This window comes from Crotalus tigris, unplaced genomic scaffold (assembly GCF_016545835.1).
Source record: "Crotalus tigris isolate CLP2741 ecotype Arizona unplaced genomic scaffold, ASM1654583v1 scf7180000024386.1433019, whole genome shotgun sequence".
NCBI lineage: Eukaryota > Metazoa > Chordata > Lepidosauria > Squamata > Viperidae > Crotalus > Crotalus tigris.
In genome coordinates, this window is record NW_024100556.1 from 1055823 (window position 1) to 1072610 (window position 16788).

General features: G+C 44.2%; 1 protein-coding gene across 1 annotated transcript; it reads left to right on the top strand.

Moving 5' to 3' along the window:
* The first annotated feature begins 223 nt into the window (after positions 1–223).
* Positions 224–15704, top strand: LOC120301583 (zinc finger protein 595-like). The gene is given in 7 exon segments (XM_039328998.1): positions 224–397; positions 3366–4023; positions 4709–4826; positions 4942–5009; positions 5654–5783; positions 12982–15454; positions 15456–15704. Coding segments are annotated over 6 exon segments (3366 nt in total). The 5' UTR covers positions 224–397; positions 3366–3537; the 3' UTR covers positions 15547–15704.
* Positions 15705–16788: the final 1084 nt, after the last annotated feature.

A 16788-nucleotide genomic window follows, 5' to 3' on the forward strand; every position in this document is an offset into this window, starting at 1 on the left:
AAGCCATTCTCGGGCAGAGAACTTTTCCTCCTACTCCCATGCCCATCATCCCTGCCCTCCCCCTTTCCCCTCAGACGCTCTTTCTCTTTCCCGCGCTTTCGGGGAGTCCTGGCACTTCGCGCAGAGCCCACCAGGGGGCGCGCTCAGCCTCAGGAAGGAACTGAGCATGCGCGGGGCTCTTCAGCGCGCATAAGGCGCGTGTTGTTCGGGGCGTTCGTAGCAAGAGGTTGTTCTTTCTGTTCCTCCCCTTCCCCCCCCCATCTGCGAGGCGGGGGCGGGGCCTTGGGGGGGAGGCGCAGGGGTTGCCGGTAAGACTTGGGGGCACTCGAATCCCGACGAGACTGCTGAGTTCCGTTGAATGGCGGCTCTGCCCGTGCAAAGGGGTCCCGAGCTGGAGGTGAGCACAGAGACGGGCCAAGTCTTCCCCCGGGATGGGAGTCCAGATCCCATGTTCCCCTGCCGCCCTTTCCCAGGCTGGGAGGAGGGGGGAAGCAAAGGAGAGAAATGGGGGTCGCCAGAGGGGAGGGGCCGTTTCCTGCATTTCCTGGGGGAGCCTTTGCATGGGGGGGGGAGGCTGGTCCGAAGCCCCCCAGCCGGTTCTGGATGCAAGGCTGGAAGTCTGAACTTCTGGAACTGGCAAGTTTTGACCAAGGCTGGATTAGGTTAAGAAGTGGGAAACGTGTTCGTAGGAATTGCATGATTCAGAATAAACCATGTACAGTTTAACCATGTTAATCATGCACCTGGTTTATTAATTCGGGTATTAGTCCAATATGCAACGCATGATGGTTTGTTAATCTGGAGTTCCCACAGGGGGTTAGGAAAATAATGGGGTTCAGCTGGGTCAAAGCTAAGAAGCGGAACACATGTTTGTAGGAGTTGCATGAATCAAAAGATCATGTTAAGTCATAGGTGCATTATTAATTCGGCTATTCTATATATATCTAGATATCTATGTATCTATATCTATCTAGTCTGATGAGTTAATTTGTGCTTCTGGAGTTCCCATAGGTTAGGAAGATAATGGGGTTCAGCTGGGTCAGGCTAAGAAGGGGAACATGTGTTTGTAAGAGTTGCATGAATCAAAAGATCATGTTAAGTCATAGGTGCATTATTAATTCGGGTATTCTAGATATATATCTAGATATCTCTATATATAGGATGGTGGATTGTTAATTTGGGCTTCTGGAGTTCCCATAGGGAGTTAGGAAGATAATGGGGTTCAGCTGGGTTAGGCTAAGAAGCGGAACATGTAAAAGTTGCATGAATCAAAAGATCATGTTAAGTCATAGTTGCATTATTAATTTGGATATTCTATATCGGATAGTGGTATGGGAGGACAGCACCTCCCTCCCCCAGAGAAAGAGATATTGTGGGGAATATTAAAAAGGCATAATGTTATATTTCCCTAAAGGAATACAGTAATGGAGAAAGGAAAATCTTAGACAAAAACCAGCCCCCTCTCCCTGCCCCAAACAGAAATCAGGTCTGTAAAAATGCAGATTTAGTGATTCATTCAGGAAGATTAGGGCCAGGAAGTTTGGAGTTGATGAGATTAGAAAGACTGTGGAAAGAAAAATCTTCCTCAGGCTCCAGTCCAAGCTGAGAACAAACAAGATGGAGACTGCTTTAGAAAGACGGTTGCAATTCATTGAAGAGGAGAGCCAGACAGAAAGATGGCGCTGGAAAAACTGACCAAGTGTAGTAGTAGTAGGGAGTGGTGGGTTTTTATACCTTCTTGAGCTTTTGTTTTGGAGTTGTTCCTGTGGCGTGAACTTTGACCTGAGTCTTAGTGTGCCTTTCTGGTATTCTGATGGTGGTGGATTAATCCTATTATGTCTCAAAGGTCAAATCCTGCTTCCCTGGGCTATGGTTGACGACTGTTGGATTTTTTTGGTGTGTGGGATTGTTGATTCTAGAGATCTTTGTCTTTGTAATCCAAGATCCAAGCTTTCTGACAAGATTATCACATCTGCATTTCTGCAGACATGGTTTCTGTTTGGGGCAGAGAGACTTGTGGGGGGGGGGGTTCTGCCTTCAAGATCCTTTGGGGAAATATAATATTCTGCCTTTTAATATTCCCAAAAATATTTCTTTTTCGGAGGCTGCTGACTTCCCACAAGACAAAAGACCCCTGAAACCTACATCCCCCCCCCCCAAACTCTAAGGACAGGAAACATGAACTTTAGGACATAATGGGATTAACTCACCAATACCAAAAAGGAAGCACTCAAAGGCTCAGGTCAAAGTTCATGCCACAGGAACAGGAAACAACTCCAAACAAAAAAGCCCAAGAAGGTATAAAAACCCACCACTCCCAGGTACACGTGGTCAGCTTTCCCAGAGCCTCATTTCTGTCTGGCTCTGCTCTTCAATAAACGACAACCTTCTTTCTAAAGCAGTCTCCATTTCGTTTATTCCCGTCTTGGACTGGACCCTGATGAAGATTTTTCTTTCAACAGTGTTTTGTTAATTTGGGATTCTGGAGTTCCTACAGGGGGTTTGGGCCAGGAGAATAATGGGGTTCTGGTGGCTAGTTCTCATCTTGACTGCTGTTTGTACAAATGTTGATTTATTTTCCTATGAAGTTGATTTCTATAGTGCTCATCTTGATTCCTGTTTGTGACCTCAGACATCTATTTTTTAAAGGATTGTTCTTCACACTATGCGTCCATAGAGATTAGAACAAATAAGTAGGAAATAGAAATGCAAAACATGTTTTAAATGCATTGCTCCAGTATTTTGAATCCTTGGTAGAAAGTTGATCAAGAAGGGTTCTCCTCATTTCCCCCCAGAGACAGAGAATTCATTTTAAGATTTTTCTCTTTCTTCCCTGACATCTGTCGCTTCATAAGATTCTCTTTGTTTGATTTTTCACTTGGGGAAGGATGATTAGGAGCTAAATTAGTTACTCTGTGTTTCTCGATGTTTGTTAGATTTTCTGTTTTAGGTACGTAAAATGAAATTTTTTCGTACGCCCCCTGGAGACTAAAAACTAAACTAGGTTTAAATCCTCCAGAGTTCATCCTCCTATTTTAGGAAGAGGAGGAGTGAAGCAGGACAGCATCTTCACTCATCTCCTTCCAAACCCTGTTCGATGTGAACATGGTTGGCTGACCTGTTTGGGCACAGGGTCGCCTGCCTGCGTGTAAAAATGTGACTTGGCTTTCCCAAGGCCAATCCTGAAAAAGGAAATGGAGCATCCTAAGACAGGGTTATTTCATTGATCTCTCTCTCTCTCTCCCCCTCCCTCTCCCTCTCTCTCTCTCTCTCTCTCTCTCTCTCTCTCTCTCTCTCTCTCTCTCTCTCTCTCTCTCTCACACACACACACACACACACACACACACACACACACACACACACAGGATCCTATCTGCTCAAAGCCCTTCAATCCTACACCAGTTCAGAAAAACACTTCCCACCATGGGGAAGAGTGTGTTTCAATGGTTAATTCTTGGAATTTCATCCCATCACAGAAACAAAAATTGGGAGCTATTCGTACATCTTCAAAATTATATCTCTGCTAAAGAGTGTTGAATGGCATTTGGAGATCCACAAGATTCCTTGGACCCATTTGGACTTGCATTACAGAACAGAGATAGAATGGAGACACAACCTTTAGCAAATGAGGGAACTGGAAAAGGCCCTTCAGCTATTCAGCCTGGGAACTGTGGGGAGATATGGGCAAGACCTGGGCAGAAGATCCTGGAGGAGGAAACCATCGTCTGTTCAGAAGTTCAGCCCTGGAAATTCAGGAGCCTCCAATACCAGGCGGCTGAGGGTCCCCGAAGACTTTGCAGCCGACTCCACGACTTTTGTAGGCGATGGCTGAGACCAGAAAAGCACACCAAAGCCCAGATACTGGACCTGGTTGTTCTGGAGCAGCTCCTGGCTATCCTGCCCCCAGAGATGGAGAGCTGGGTACGAGAGTGTGGAGCAGAGACCAGCTCCCAGGCGGTGGCCCTGGTTGAAGGCTTCCTGCTGAGCCAGGCTGAGGAGCAGAAGGAGCAGATCAACTTGCAGGTGGGAGACCTTTGAATTGGGAGCCTAGGAATTTGAAGGGAATAAAGAATATGTTTGATTTCTTCCCCCCTCTCTACCAAGATCCTTTACCTTTCATAATATGTGAAGATGTTTCACTTATTCATGTAGGATGTTCTTCTGTTATTTCTTCTAAAGCAGTGGTTCTCAACCTTTTTAATGCTGCGACCCCCAACCGGTCGTAAGTCGAGGACTACTCAACCGATTGTAAGTCGAGGACTACTCAACTGGTGCAGCACCGTTTGCAGAATGGGACTTTTGGCGGGCTCAGCAGGGCAGAGACAGCCTGGACAATTCCTATTGGCTTTTGAAAGCCAATAGAATTAGACTCTATTCAAGAGAGTCTATTCTATTGGCTTTCAAAAGCCAATAGAATAAAAGGGAGTAGCACAGCTAAGGAAAAGGGGGAAAAAATGGCAGACTGCGTTGTTTGGCGACCCCCATGAAATGGTCGTTCGACCCCAAATGGGGTCCCGACCCACAGGTTGAGAACCACTGTTCTAAAGAATAGGTTTGGGACAGCTGTTTTTTTTTTTTTTTTAACCTAGTTTCAACGGCCCACTGGGAGGGCTTTGAAGTTGTATTCAGAGAATAAGAATCTTAATTCATGTTGTGTGATGTCCATTAATTAATTAATTAATTCTTTTCTCCTTTCGCCTATTTCAAGTCCGTCACTGTGGGGATCAAGGATCCTGAGGGAGAGAGAACTCCATCAAATCCCCCTCAGAAGGATGTGTTTTTCAGAAGGCGCCTTCAGAAAAATCCAAGTCGCCAGACCTTTGGAGGTAGTTGAAAGTCTTTCATTCCGCAGAGAGATCCCAGCTATCTCATCTTCTGTACGTATTCCATTATTCCAGATTCAATTAATTAAGCATTTTTAAAATTCTGTGTCCCTTACAGCGAAACAAAGGATGGAGTTTCCCGATCTTTGCGGTGGAGCTGAAAGAATGGTTGAACCTCCAAATCAAGTAAGAGGGGGAAATTAATTTATTAGATTTGTATTCTCCCTTCAGAAAGTCAAGCTGATGTACAGAACACTCTCCCCTTCCATTTCTCCTCTTGTTTGGTGGTTTATTATTGCATTCCTGAGCAACATACAGATTCACTTCAATCCCTGAGGCAGCACATTCATGCACGTGTTGAGGGTGGACCAGACTGATCTTTCAGGGGACACCGAAAGCCATTCGCTGGAATGATAGATAAAATCCTTCTCCGCATTTCCATCTGCAAACACAGGAAGGATTGGACTCATTGTGAAGTGGGGATTCCAAGGCCCATCTGCAAGTTGATTCTCCCCAAATGCTGAGAATCTCTGATGGTGTATGGATGGGTGGGTGGGTGGATAGATGGACGGACAGATTGAATAAATGGATCCAGAATGAAACAGGTTACTTTCACTGGAAGGCAGTGAAGGTCCTGCAGAACCAATGGAGTCGATAAAACCTGCCCAGAATATTTCTTTAGTCAAAGACTTTTGGCTCTGTCCATTTTCCCAGTAAAACTTCAGAGTCCTATGGAGCTCAACCATTCAATGTAGTGAATATCTTTGCTTTGGGAATTTGTGGACAATGGAACAAATCCTCTTTGGCCTTTTCTGTTTTTCCTTGTTTAGGAGGGCCTTGTGTCCTTCGAGGAGGTGGCTTTGTATTTCTCCGAGGAGGAGTGGTCTCAGCTGGACCCTGACCAAAAAACGCTGCATTGGGAAGTCATGCGGGAAAATCACAGGAATGCGGCCTCTCTGGGTAAGGATTTGATAATCCCCAGTCAAAGAGTTGGGGGTAATTTGTATAGTTAGAGAGCTATAGCCATTTCTTTTTTTTTTTTTTTGTTACAATTTTATCAGCGTAAAACCAGCACTTAGTTTGGGAGAGAAAATAAAGAAGATCAAGTAGTAAACGAATAAGAAAAACATACGAAGAAAGAGAAATGGAAGAAAAAAGGGGGGGGTAATATAAAGCAACTTGGAATCTTCTTAACAGCAGTTATAATTGCAATGATAGTTTAGCTTCTCTCTGTCTCTAAGGCAGGCATGTCAAACTGCCGGCCCGTGGGCCGGACGCGTCATCCTAAAACCGCGCCCACCCCCTTGCCGGCAATGGAGAAAAAGCTCCGATACGTCGCGCGACGTCACATAACGTCGAAAGTTTGACATGCCTGGAGAGTTACATCATTTCATTCTTCCCCAAATTCGTTCTTTCTAATCTTCAAACCCTGAAGTTCATTTGTTTTCACAAGTTCATTTTTTCCTTCCCTGCCCCCCAAAAGTCCATAGTTGAGTTTCCAATCCCTAATAAATGTAGTTGTGGTCTATGGGAGGTTCTCAGTCATCCAAGTCATGGTTATCTCAAAGGTGCTTTTTCAAAAGGCAAGTGGACTATTCCCCCCCCCCCCTTGAGGACGATGTTTTGCAAAACTTCACAACAACACTGTCCTTTCAGCAGTTCCAGGCAGATTCCACGTCCATTTGCACTCTTGATTCAGGAGACTCCGAGGGCACAGAGAAACCCCCAAATGGCCTCAGCAGGGAGAATACTAAGACCAGAAATATAAATCCTGGGCTACAAAGAAATATAAATCCTTCCATTTCCCCCCCCCCACACACACACACCTTTCAATCAGAACTGAAGAATCTTGTTGGATGAGAATTGAAATGTCCTGCTCAAGGGGGGGGGGGAAACCTAGTCCAGTTGCCTTTTGAAAAAGCCCCTTTGTAGTAGTTGTCCTTTCTCTAATGATCAAATAAGTCAATTTAGCCATCTCTGGTGAATTCTGTCATCTTCGCCACCCATTTCTCAATTGTGGGAATTTCAGAGTGGTTCCATCTTTGTGCATATAATAGTCTCACGGTTATCGTTAGACAAAAGCAATATTGCCGAGATCTGAATTCCCCTCCCCTGAGCACATATTATGCCAGCATATTTCCCTCCCCTGATTTGCTGTCATAAATCATGTTCTCCAATCAGTTTGAAGGGCAAAGGTTCCCTTCTGTTCTGTAGCCAGAGGTTTTCTTATCATAATTGATCCCCACACACATTCTTTCTCCTCCCCTCCCAGCATCATCTAATTTAATTCTAAAAATACCACAACATATACAGAGAGTGACTACCTCTTCATACTTTGGCAAAGCAAGAACATCCAATGTTAGCAGCGTTGACAAATATTTTATGTTCTAATTTCAGCTGGATATAGATTTTTAAAATTCTGTGATGGTGAAGAAGCCTGTTGGTTACAGTTGCAAGTCTTGATGGTTATTAAATGAGGCGACCATGTAAAAGCCTCATTTAACTACCCCCACCCTCTCTCTCCAATGTGTTTGTTAATCGGCAGAGTTTTTAGTACAGGGGTCTCCAACTTGTGGGCCGTGGTCCACTACTAAGCCGGGGCCTGTTGACCACTGGGCTGTGAGAGTGGCTGGCCAGTGCGCGCATGTGTGTGCGTGCGCGCCCACTCACCTCCCACTTGTGCTAACGTCGCAAGTTTCACGCGGGTGCTAGCATTGCTATGAGTGGCGCTCGTGACCCCATTTACACCGCTCGCCACCCCCTTTTTGGCGCGTTCATGCTCACAGCCCAGTTTGTGATGCGCAGGCTCACAGCCCCTTTCACGCACATCCTTGTGGCCCATTTGCATGTGTGCATAAAGGCGCCTGCCCCTCCCTTTCCCTCCAGGCTGTCAACCCAGAAAGATTGGGGAACTCTGTTTTAATACACACAGTTTCTTGAGTGGGGTGGTCCTGGACTACCTGCTCCAGGCCTCCCCCATCTCCTGAGGTACCCCGTGCTCCACTTCCTGCCCCTTAGGGACACAACATGCTTTTGGCCTGATTTTTACCACAAGGCCCCACCTCCCATTACCCATTGGGTATTTACCACTCAAAGTTCTCCAGAGCTCTTGAGCCTGCATTACGGAAGCAGAGCAGACTATTCCATTCCTAGGTCATATCTCTGCATCCTAGAGGTGGTTACCATTTTTAGAGCAGCCACAATTTCTTCTGGTTTTTTTTTCAAAAATGATGGCCACTGCTATGATGCAGCCATGTAGCCCAGGACATGGAGGAACAGAGTAGCCTGCCCTGCTTCCCCAAGGCCTGTGATGATCTGAAAGATGGGGGGACACTGCAACGGTCTCAACTTTAAAATTGGGTCATAAAAAGCTGGGCAGGTCATTGTAATTTCAAATGATTGCTAGGCCAAGGACCAGCTGTGACACTGGAAGTTAGGTGTAATTTAGTTCCTGATGCTGTCCATCCAACCAAAACTGCTGTACGATATAGGAATATTCCAGAGTTGCCCAAATCAGAAAAACTAAGGTTGAGGCAGCATTGTTGGAATCCTTTCTCAATAATTCATAATTGAATTTTCTCTAAAGATATTCAGAATCAAGGAACATGGTAGAAATTTTCTAAGCAATTTATTTTCTGAAAATATTTTCCAAATATATGAATTGGAATTCATCTCCGGATATAAATTAATCTGGGGATAATAAATCATTTTGAGCACCCCTTTATCAATGTCTGAAGAAACCTCTCCATATATTTTAATCATATGTTACCAATTGTTGGGTAGCCAATATTCACCTATTAGCATTAATTACTATTTTCTCATTTCTATTTCACACTTGGTGAGAAACGAATTCTATGACTTGACGAGATGCTCAGTTCCATCACACCAATTTCAGCTTTTGGGCATTTATTCATCATATGATTTAGCCTCCAGACCTCTTATCTTTGTTGTACTTCTCTGCATTCTTTCTAGAGCAGTGGCCCCCAATTCTGGGCACCAGGGACTGCTTCCATGGAGAAAGGTTTTCCATGTACCGGAGGGGGTGTGGTTTTGCATGCTGCCTGCATCGCCTGGCTGGGGCTTCCCTTGTTGGCATGGCCCAATTGCTGGCATGCGATGGACTGCTGCTGGTCCTTGGACTGGGAGTTGGAGACATCTGGTCTAGACTAGAGCATCAACATCCTTTTTGTATTGTGGTGACCAAAATTGGACTTGGTATTCCAAGTGTGGTCTTACCAGTGCAGTATAAAGTGGTAATATCCCTTCATGTGATCTTGAAACTGTCCCTCTGTTGATGCAACCTAGGACTGCATTAGCTTTTTGGGCAGCTGCAACACACTGCTAGCTCCCACTGAAGTGGTTGTTGGGTAGGGCTCCTAGATCCCTCTCACAGTTACTGCTGTTGAGCCAGGTACCACCTGTTCTATACCTGCGCATTTGATTTTTCTTGCCTAAGTGTGAAACCTTACTTTTGTACTCACTGAATTGCATTTTGTAGGATAGAGCCCAATGTCCAATTCTGTCAAGATCCTTCTGGATCTTGAACCTACCTTCTGAAGTGTTAGCTGTTCCCCCCAGCTTGATGCCATCTACAAATTTGATGAGTTTCTCTTCTATCTCTTTACCTAGATTATTCATGAAGATCTTGTAGAATACCGAGCCCAAGACAGAAACTTGAGTACCCCACTGTATGCTTCCCTCCATTTAGATGTTCCTTTGAGGACTGCTTCCTGAGTGTGGTTGTTCAGCCAGTTGTGAATCTGTCTGGTGGTGGTATTGCCTGTCCCTCTTTCCATTTTTTATAATTGTACTTTTTTTCTTTCAGTTTGTTAGGGACTTCTTTGTCAACCATGTTTTTGTTTGGGGAATCTTGTTTTTCTTTCTCTGTGGTATTGTGTTATATTGGGCTTTTATAATCTCAATTTTCAGAGTTTCCCAAGCTCTTGAGTTGTTTTCCCCTTTAGGGATTTCCATTCATGGAATACTTCCTAAACAGGTTTGTTGAAATTAGCTTTCTTAAGGTTTAAAACAGTAGTTTGACTTTGCTCAATTACTTGTGTCTGCATTATGAAAAATTCCAATATGAGATGGTCACTCTCCCTGAAAGAGTGATGGGCATCATGGGCACTCAGGGCCTCATGCAAGCATCATGGACGCTCGCAGCCTCACTCGTGCAATCATCACGGGTGCTTGGGGCCTCAAGCGAGCGCTCAGGGCCTCGCACAAGCATCACAGGTGCTCTCTGATGTGGTTCTGGCTAATGAAACATTCCAAAGAACTTCCAGGCATTTATTTTCCTAAAAGTCTTTTATTGTTACAATATGTCGGCACAGGCACAACGGAGGGATGGTAGGATCTAAGTTCTCTTCCTCTGAGCAGTTAAATTATCACCATGTTCCCTCCCTAAATTAGCCTTTCTTTCCCAGGCTTTACCCCCAACGCCCCTTCTGCTCTTTATTAACCCCATAGTTACCAGACAATTCTGCATATTGTCAAAAGCAAGAATATACAATATTTGCAGTGTTGACACTCTCAGCCCCACTCATATGAGCAACAGCTGCTCCTGCACGCTCCTGCGAATGCATGCGTGCCAACATGAACCTGCCCCTCCCACAAAACCATCCCCTCTTTTCCCCCTTCTGGGCCACAAACCCGGAAAGGTTGGGGAAGTCTGCAAAGTTTGTCTCCCAGATAATTTCAGGATAAAGTCCTCCATTACTCCTGTGGCATGTTTCCTGCACACCTTAGCTAACTGATCAGTAAAAGGCTCATCTATTTTCTCTGCTTGCTTGGGTGGCCTGTAATATACACCTGTGGTGTTGATGATGACGACGATGATGATGATGATGATGGAAGGGGCCTTGGAGGTCATCTAGTCCAACCCCCTGCTCAGGCAGGAAACCTATACCATTTCGGACAAATGGCTGTCCAGTCTCTTCTTGAAAACTTCCAGTGTTGGAGCATTCACCGCTTCTGGAGGCAGGTTGTTCCACTGGTTAATTGTTGTGTCAGGAAGTTTCTCCTTAGTTCTAGGTTGCTTCTCTCCTTGATTAGTTTCCATCCGTTGCTTCTTGTCCTGCCTTCAGGCGCTTTGGAGAATAGCTTGAGTCCCTCTTCTTTGGGGCAGCCCCTGAAATATTGGAATACTGCTATCATGTCCCCCTTGTCCTTCGTTAAACTAGACATACCCAATCCAGCAACAATTCCTTATATGTTTTAGCCTCCAGTCCCCTAATCATCTTTGTTGCTCTTCTCTGCACTCTTTCCAGAGTCTCATGCAGATGATGTTATCCATTCTGTTGTGCCCAACTCTTAGCAATTCTGAGAGTGAAGTCTTTACACATCTTCCATGCTCTGGCTGGTGTCAGCTTTGTAGTGCCCAGCCTCCATGTTCCTTGGCGGCCTGGTTTCCTTTTACCACTAACTCTTCCAAACATAATTGCTTTCTCCCGTGAATTTCCCCATAGTAAGAGAGATGAAGTTTTGTGGGTTTTTTTTTTTCCTTCCAGAGACATGTTTGATGTTATGCGCTCCAGTACTTGCTTGTTAGCCACCTTTGCTGTCCAAAGAATACGCAGGAGCCTTCTCCAGCACCACAACTCAAATGAGTCACTTCCTGTCTTGCTTTTTTAAGGTCCAACTTTCACAATCATAGGTGGCTATGGGCAACCCAATAGAGCTGACTAATCTATATTTGGTTGCAAGACTGATGTCCTTGCTTTTCCATATTCAGCTCATGTTCATTATTGCTGTGCAACCCAGTGCTAGCCAATGTTTTATTTCTGTTCACTGCTTTGAGCTACCGTATTTTCCGGCCATAGGACGACTTGGCATATAAGACGACCCCCGACTTCGGCGCCGATTTACATGCCTAGAAAGTCGTCTTATATGCTGGAAACTACCGTAATTTCCGGCGTATAAGACGACCCCCAACTCCGGCGCCAATTTCAATGCTTTAGAAAGTCGTCTTATACACCAGAAAATATGGTATCAGTGAGGAAACTGATTTTTTCCATCTATTGTATCTCTTCACTGTCAATTTCTGTTTTGATGTTTCTGTTTTGATGTCTTTGCAGTGATCATGAGCTAGCTTGTTCTTTTTGATGTTCAGAAAGAGGCCAAAATTCTCACATCCTTCTTTGATTTTCTTGATCAGATGATCAGGCCTTTAGTTTCTGAGAGAAGAGTTGTTTCGTCAGCACATCGAACGAATCCAACTTAAATTAACTCTTAAAGCTGATTCTGGGTCAGATGTGGATATATAAGAATATTTCTAAACAAAAATGAAGCTTTAGGTATTTTTTTATAGTTCAAGAATATAGAAGTTAGCATTTCTATACTATACATAACCAATCAAAACTGCAGGATGTTGGAATTTATCCCAAAGATGCTTTTTCACAAGGCAACTGGACGTTCTTGTTTTTCTTTGAAGATGTTTCGCTTCTGCTAGAGAGCTGAAGAAGCTTCTTGGATGAGAAGCGAAACGTCTTCAAAAGAAAAAAAAGAAAGTCCAGTTGCCTCGTGAAAAAGCATCTTTTGGACAATTATGATCTGGATGACTGAGAATCACCATAGACATACTGGAATTTAGAAAATTCCAGAAGGAAATTCATAGGACTTCCTATTGTCTGATTCCCCCCCCCCCCTAACCTTGCTAGCAATCATTACTGGAAGTTTTTAAGAAGAGACTAGACCAGTGGTTCTCAACCTGTGGGTCGGGACCCCATTTGGGGTCGAACGACCATTTCACGGGGGTCGCCAAACAACGCAGTCCGCCATTTTTTCCCCCTTTTTCTTAGCTGTGCTACTCCCTTTTATTCTATTGGCTTTTGAAAGCCAATAGAATAGACTCTCTTGAATAGAGTCTAATTCTATTGGCTTTCAAAAGACAATAGGAATTGTCCAGGCTGTCTCTGCCCTGCTGAGCCCGCCAAAAGTCCCATTCTGCAAACGGTGCTGCACCAGTTGAGTAGTCCTCAACTTACGACCAGTTGGGGGTCACGGCATTAAAAAGGTTGAGAACCACTGAACTAGACAGTCACTTGTCTGAAATGGTATAGGTTCTCCTGCTTGAACAGGGGGTTGGATTAGAAGACCTCCATGGCCCCTTCCAGCTCTACTCTACTCTAAGCATTTTCATTTCTCTTTTCCTTTGAAGGTAATAATGGACAGGAGAATAAAGATTCTGGGGAACCATTACAAGTGATCACTGCTGGAGATAGAATGGAGAAGCCTGTGATTCAAATAGAATTAGAAAGCCGTGAGAGAACCCTGTCAGATAATTGGAATCAGGAAAGCTCATCTTCCATTGATGCTCCGATGCAAGACTTTGTTGCCCAAAAGGGAAAACTAAAGGGAAAAAATATTGAGAAAAATGTAAAACTCTTCAAAGACAAATTATTCAAAGAACATTATTCAAACCAACACAAAGGAGAAGATGCTATAAGCGGAGAGAATGGAAAAAATTACAATTCTACTTTAACTTTCTCTTGTGATAATGACTTCCTTCTATCCCATAAAAAGATATACACAGGAGAGAAGCCATTTAGCTGCATGGAATGTGGAAAGGGATTCCTTAAAAAATCATACCTTAGGAGACATAAAAGGATCCATGTAGCAGAGAAACCATATAAATGTGTCGAATGTGGGAAGTGTTTCAGTCAAAATGATTCCCTTACTTTACATAAAATGGTCCACACAGGAGAGACGCCATATAAATGCAGGGAGTGTGGAAAGGGATTCCGTAAAAATACATACCTAAGGAAACATGAAGTGATCCATGCAGCGGACAACCCATATAAATGTGCTGAATGTGGAAAGTGTTTCAGACAAAATGAGTCCCTTATTTTCCATAAAATGATCCATACAGGAGAGACGCCATTTAAATGCATGGAGTGTGGAAAAGGCTTCTATCTAATGAGTTCACTCACTAGCCATAAAAGGATCCATACAGGGGAGAACCCATATACATGCAGAGTGTGTGGAAAAAACTTTACTCGGACCAGTAGTCTTATTTCCCACGAAAGGATCCACACGGGAGACAAACCATACAAATGCACCGAATGTGGAAAGGGCTTCTCTGAAAACTCCTCCCTTCGAAAACATAAAAGGATTCACACAGAGAAGCTATATAAATGCATCGAGTGTGGAAAGGGCTTTACTAATAGAAGTCAATTCATTTACCACAACAGGATCCACACAGAGGAGAAGCCATACCAATGTATGGAATGTGGAAAGGGCTTCTGTGAAAATGCATTACTTGTGGTACATAAAAGGATCCACACAGGAGAGAAGCCATACAAGTGCATGGTGTGTGGAAAGGGCTTCTCTGAAAATTCCATTCTTCTAAAACATAAAAGGATCCACACAAGAGAGAAGTCATACAAATGCGGAGAATGCGGAAAGGGATTTACTAATAGAAGCCAACTTATTTATCACAACAGGATCCACACAGGAGAGAAGCCATACAAATGCAGAGAGTGTGGGAAGGACTTTACTAATAGTAGTCAACTTACTTACCATAACAAGATGCACACAGGAGAGAAGCCATTTAAATGTGTGGAATGTGGAAAGGGCTTTATTAGTAGAAGTCAACTTAGTTACCATAACAGGATCCACACTGGGGAGAAGCCATATAAATGCACAGAATGTGGAAAGGGCTTTACTAACAGAAGTCAACTTATTTACCACAAAAAGATCCACACGGGGGAGAAACCATATAAATGTGTGGAATGTGGAAAGGGCTTTATTGCTAGAAAGAAACTCATTGCCCACAACAGGATCCACACAGGGGAGAAGCCGTATAAATGTGTGGAATGTGGAAAGGGCTTTTGTGAAAATGCATCACTTAAGAGACATCAAAGGATCCACACAGGAGAGAAGCCGTACAAATGCATGGAATGTGGAAAAGGCTTTAATCAAAAGAGTGGTCTTACTTCCCATAGCTGGATTCACACAGGGGAGAAGCCATATAAATGTGTAGAGTGTGGAAAGGGCTTTACTAGTAAATGTCAACTTATTTCCCATAGCTGGATCCACACAGGGGAGAAACCATATAAATGTATGGAGTGTGGAAAGGGCTTTACTACTAAAAATCAATTTATTTCCCATAGTTGGATCCACACAGGGGAGAAACCATATAAATGTGTGGAGTGTGGAGATGGCTTTATTAGTAAATACCAACTTATTTCCCATAGCTGGGTCCACACAGGGGAGAAACCATATAAATGTGTGGAGTGTGCGAAGGGCTTTACTAGTAGAAGTCAACTTACTTACCATAACAGGATCCACACAGGCGAGAATCCATATAAATGTGGGGAGTGTGGAAAGGGTTTTCCTGCTAGGCGTCAACTTATTGCCCATAGCTGGATCCACACAGGGGAGAAGCCCTATAAATGCAGCGAATGTGGAAAGAGTTTTGCGTTCAATAGTTCCCTTATTAATCATAAAAGGATCCATACAGGGGAGAAGCCCTATAAATGTATGGAGTGTGGCAAGAGTTTCAGCCAAAGGAGTAATCTTAATGCCCATAAAAGGATACACACTAAGGAGAACTCATTTAAATGCCAAGAGTATGGAAAGTCGTTTGCATATAGCAGTCAACTTAATTCCCATAACTGGATCCACACAGGAGGAGCCATATAAGTGCATTAAGTGTGGGAAGAGTTTTACTAATAGTAGTGATCTTTATTTGTGTAAAAGAAGTCACATGGAAAAGTTATAAATATTTGGGGTGTGGAAAGAGCTTCTGTCATGGTTTCCCTACATCTAAAAAAAAAAAGGATTCATACAGAAGAGAAATCATATAAATCTGAGGAGGTTGGAGAGAGCTTCAGGAATAATGACATAATTTTGCAATAAAGATTTGTATTTGGATGAGAATCCCTATAGACTTTCTTGATTAAATCTTATGCATTTTGTATTTGTGTGTGCTAATCTAGGAAAGGAAAAAATAATGAGCCTGACCATCACAATTGGCAGTCCCATAGAGATGAAATTACTAATGATAAAAACAATTAGGATGTGATGTTTTATTTATGAACTGTGGATTTTTGAAAGTACTATCATTTAAAGATGGACATTGCAGTTCCCATTTGGGGGTCAGTTCCAAGAAAACGGCCGTTTTACAAAGCTCAGACGCTGGGTTATGCGATTTCACGAACTAGTATCTTTACTGTGTTTTTGCAAGTGAGTTTGCTTCTCACAAATTGTTTCTTGATTCTGATTTCAGCCAGCAAATGTTACATAGATGCCGATTCTCTAGCCCAGAGATGGTGAACCTTTTAGACACCGAGTGCCCAAACTGCAACCCAAAACCCACTTACGTATTGCTGGGTGCGTGTGGCTACGGTGGTCATGGCAGACTGGGTGGGTATGGCCATTTCGATGTTGCTCCTGGGGAGGGATGCCTGTGGGGGAGCCCGAGCAGGGTAGGGGGAGATTCAGGGGGTCTCTGGCAGGTGGGGCAGTGGGCAGGAGGCTCATCCTGCAGGGTGAGGCAAGCGAGGGAGGGGGCAGGGTGGAAGTTAGGGTTAGCCTGCTGCTGCTTTCACCCCAGGATGGAGCTCCTCACCACTGCTCACACCCAGTGGTGAAAGTGGAGTTTGGGAGGCAGCAGCAGGGTGTAGCCCAGGTGTGGCCCAGCTGCAAAGCTCATCCTCCCCATTCAAGTGGCCACCAGGAGCTTCTCAGCTCCATCCAAGTTGAAGAAAGTGGAGACACAGCAGCGGGATTGCTCTTAATAAGTAAGGTGAGCACGATAGAGCAATCCAGCTGCTACGCCTCTGTTTTCAACTTGAAGCTGAGGTACCCAAGCTGCTGCACTGCCTGCCTCCCCCCTGTGCCTCAGGCCGGCGCTGCCAGCAGCTTGCTCAGTTCCATTAGGCTGCCGCCGCCAAGGAGGTGGTAAAGCATGCCCAGCAAGCCAAAGGCCACCCCGAGTGGGCAAAGCTGGATCCCCATTAGT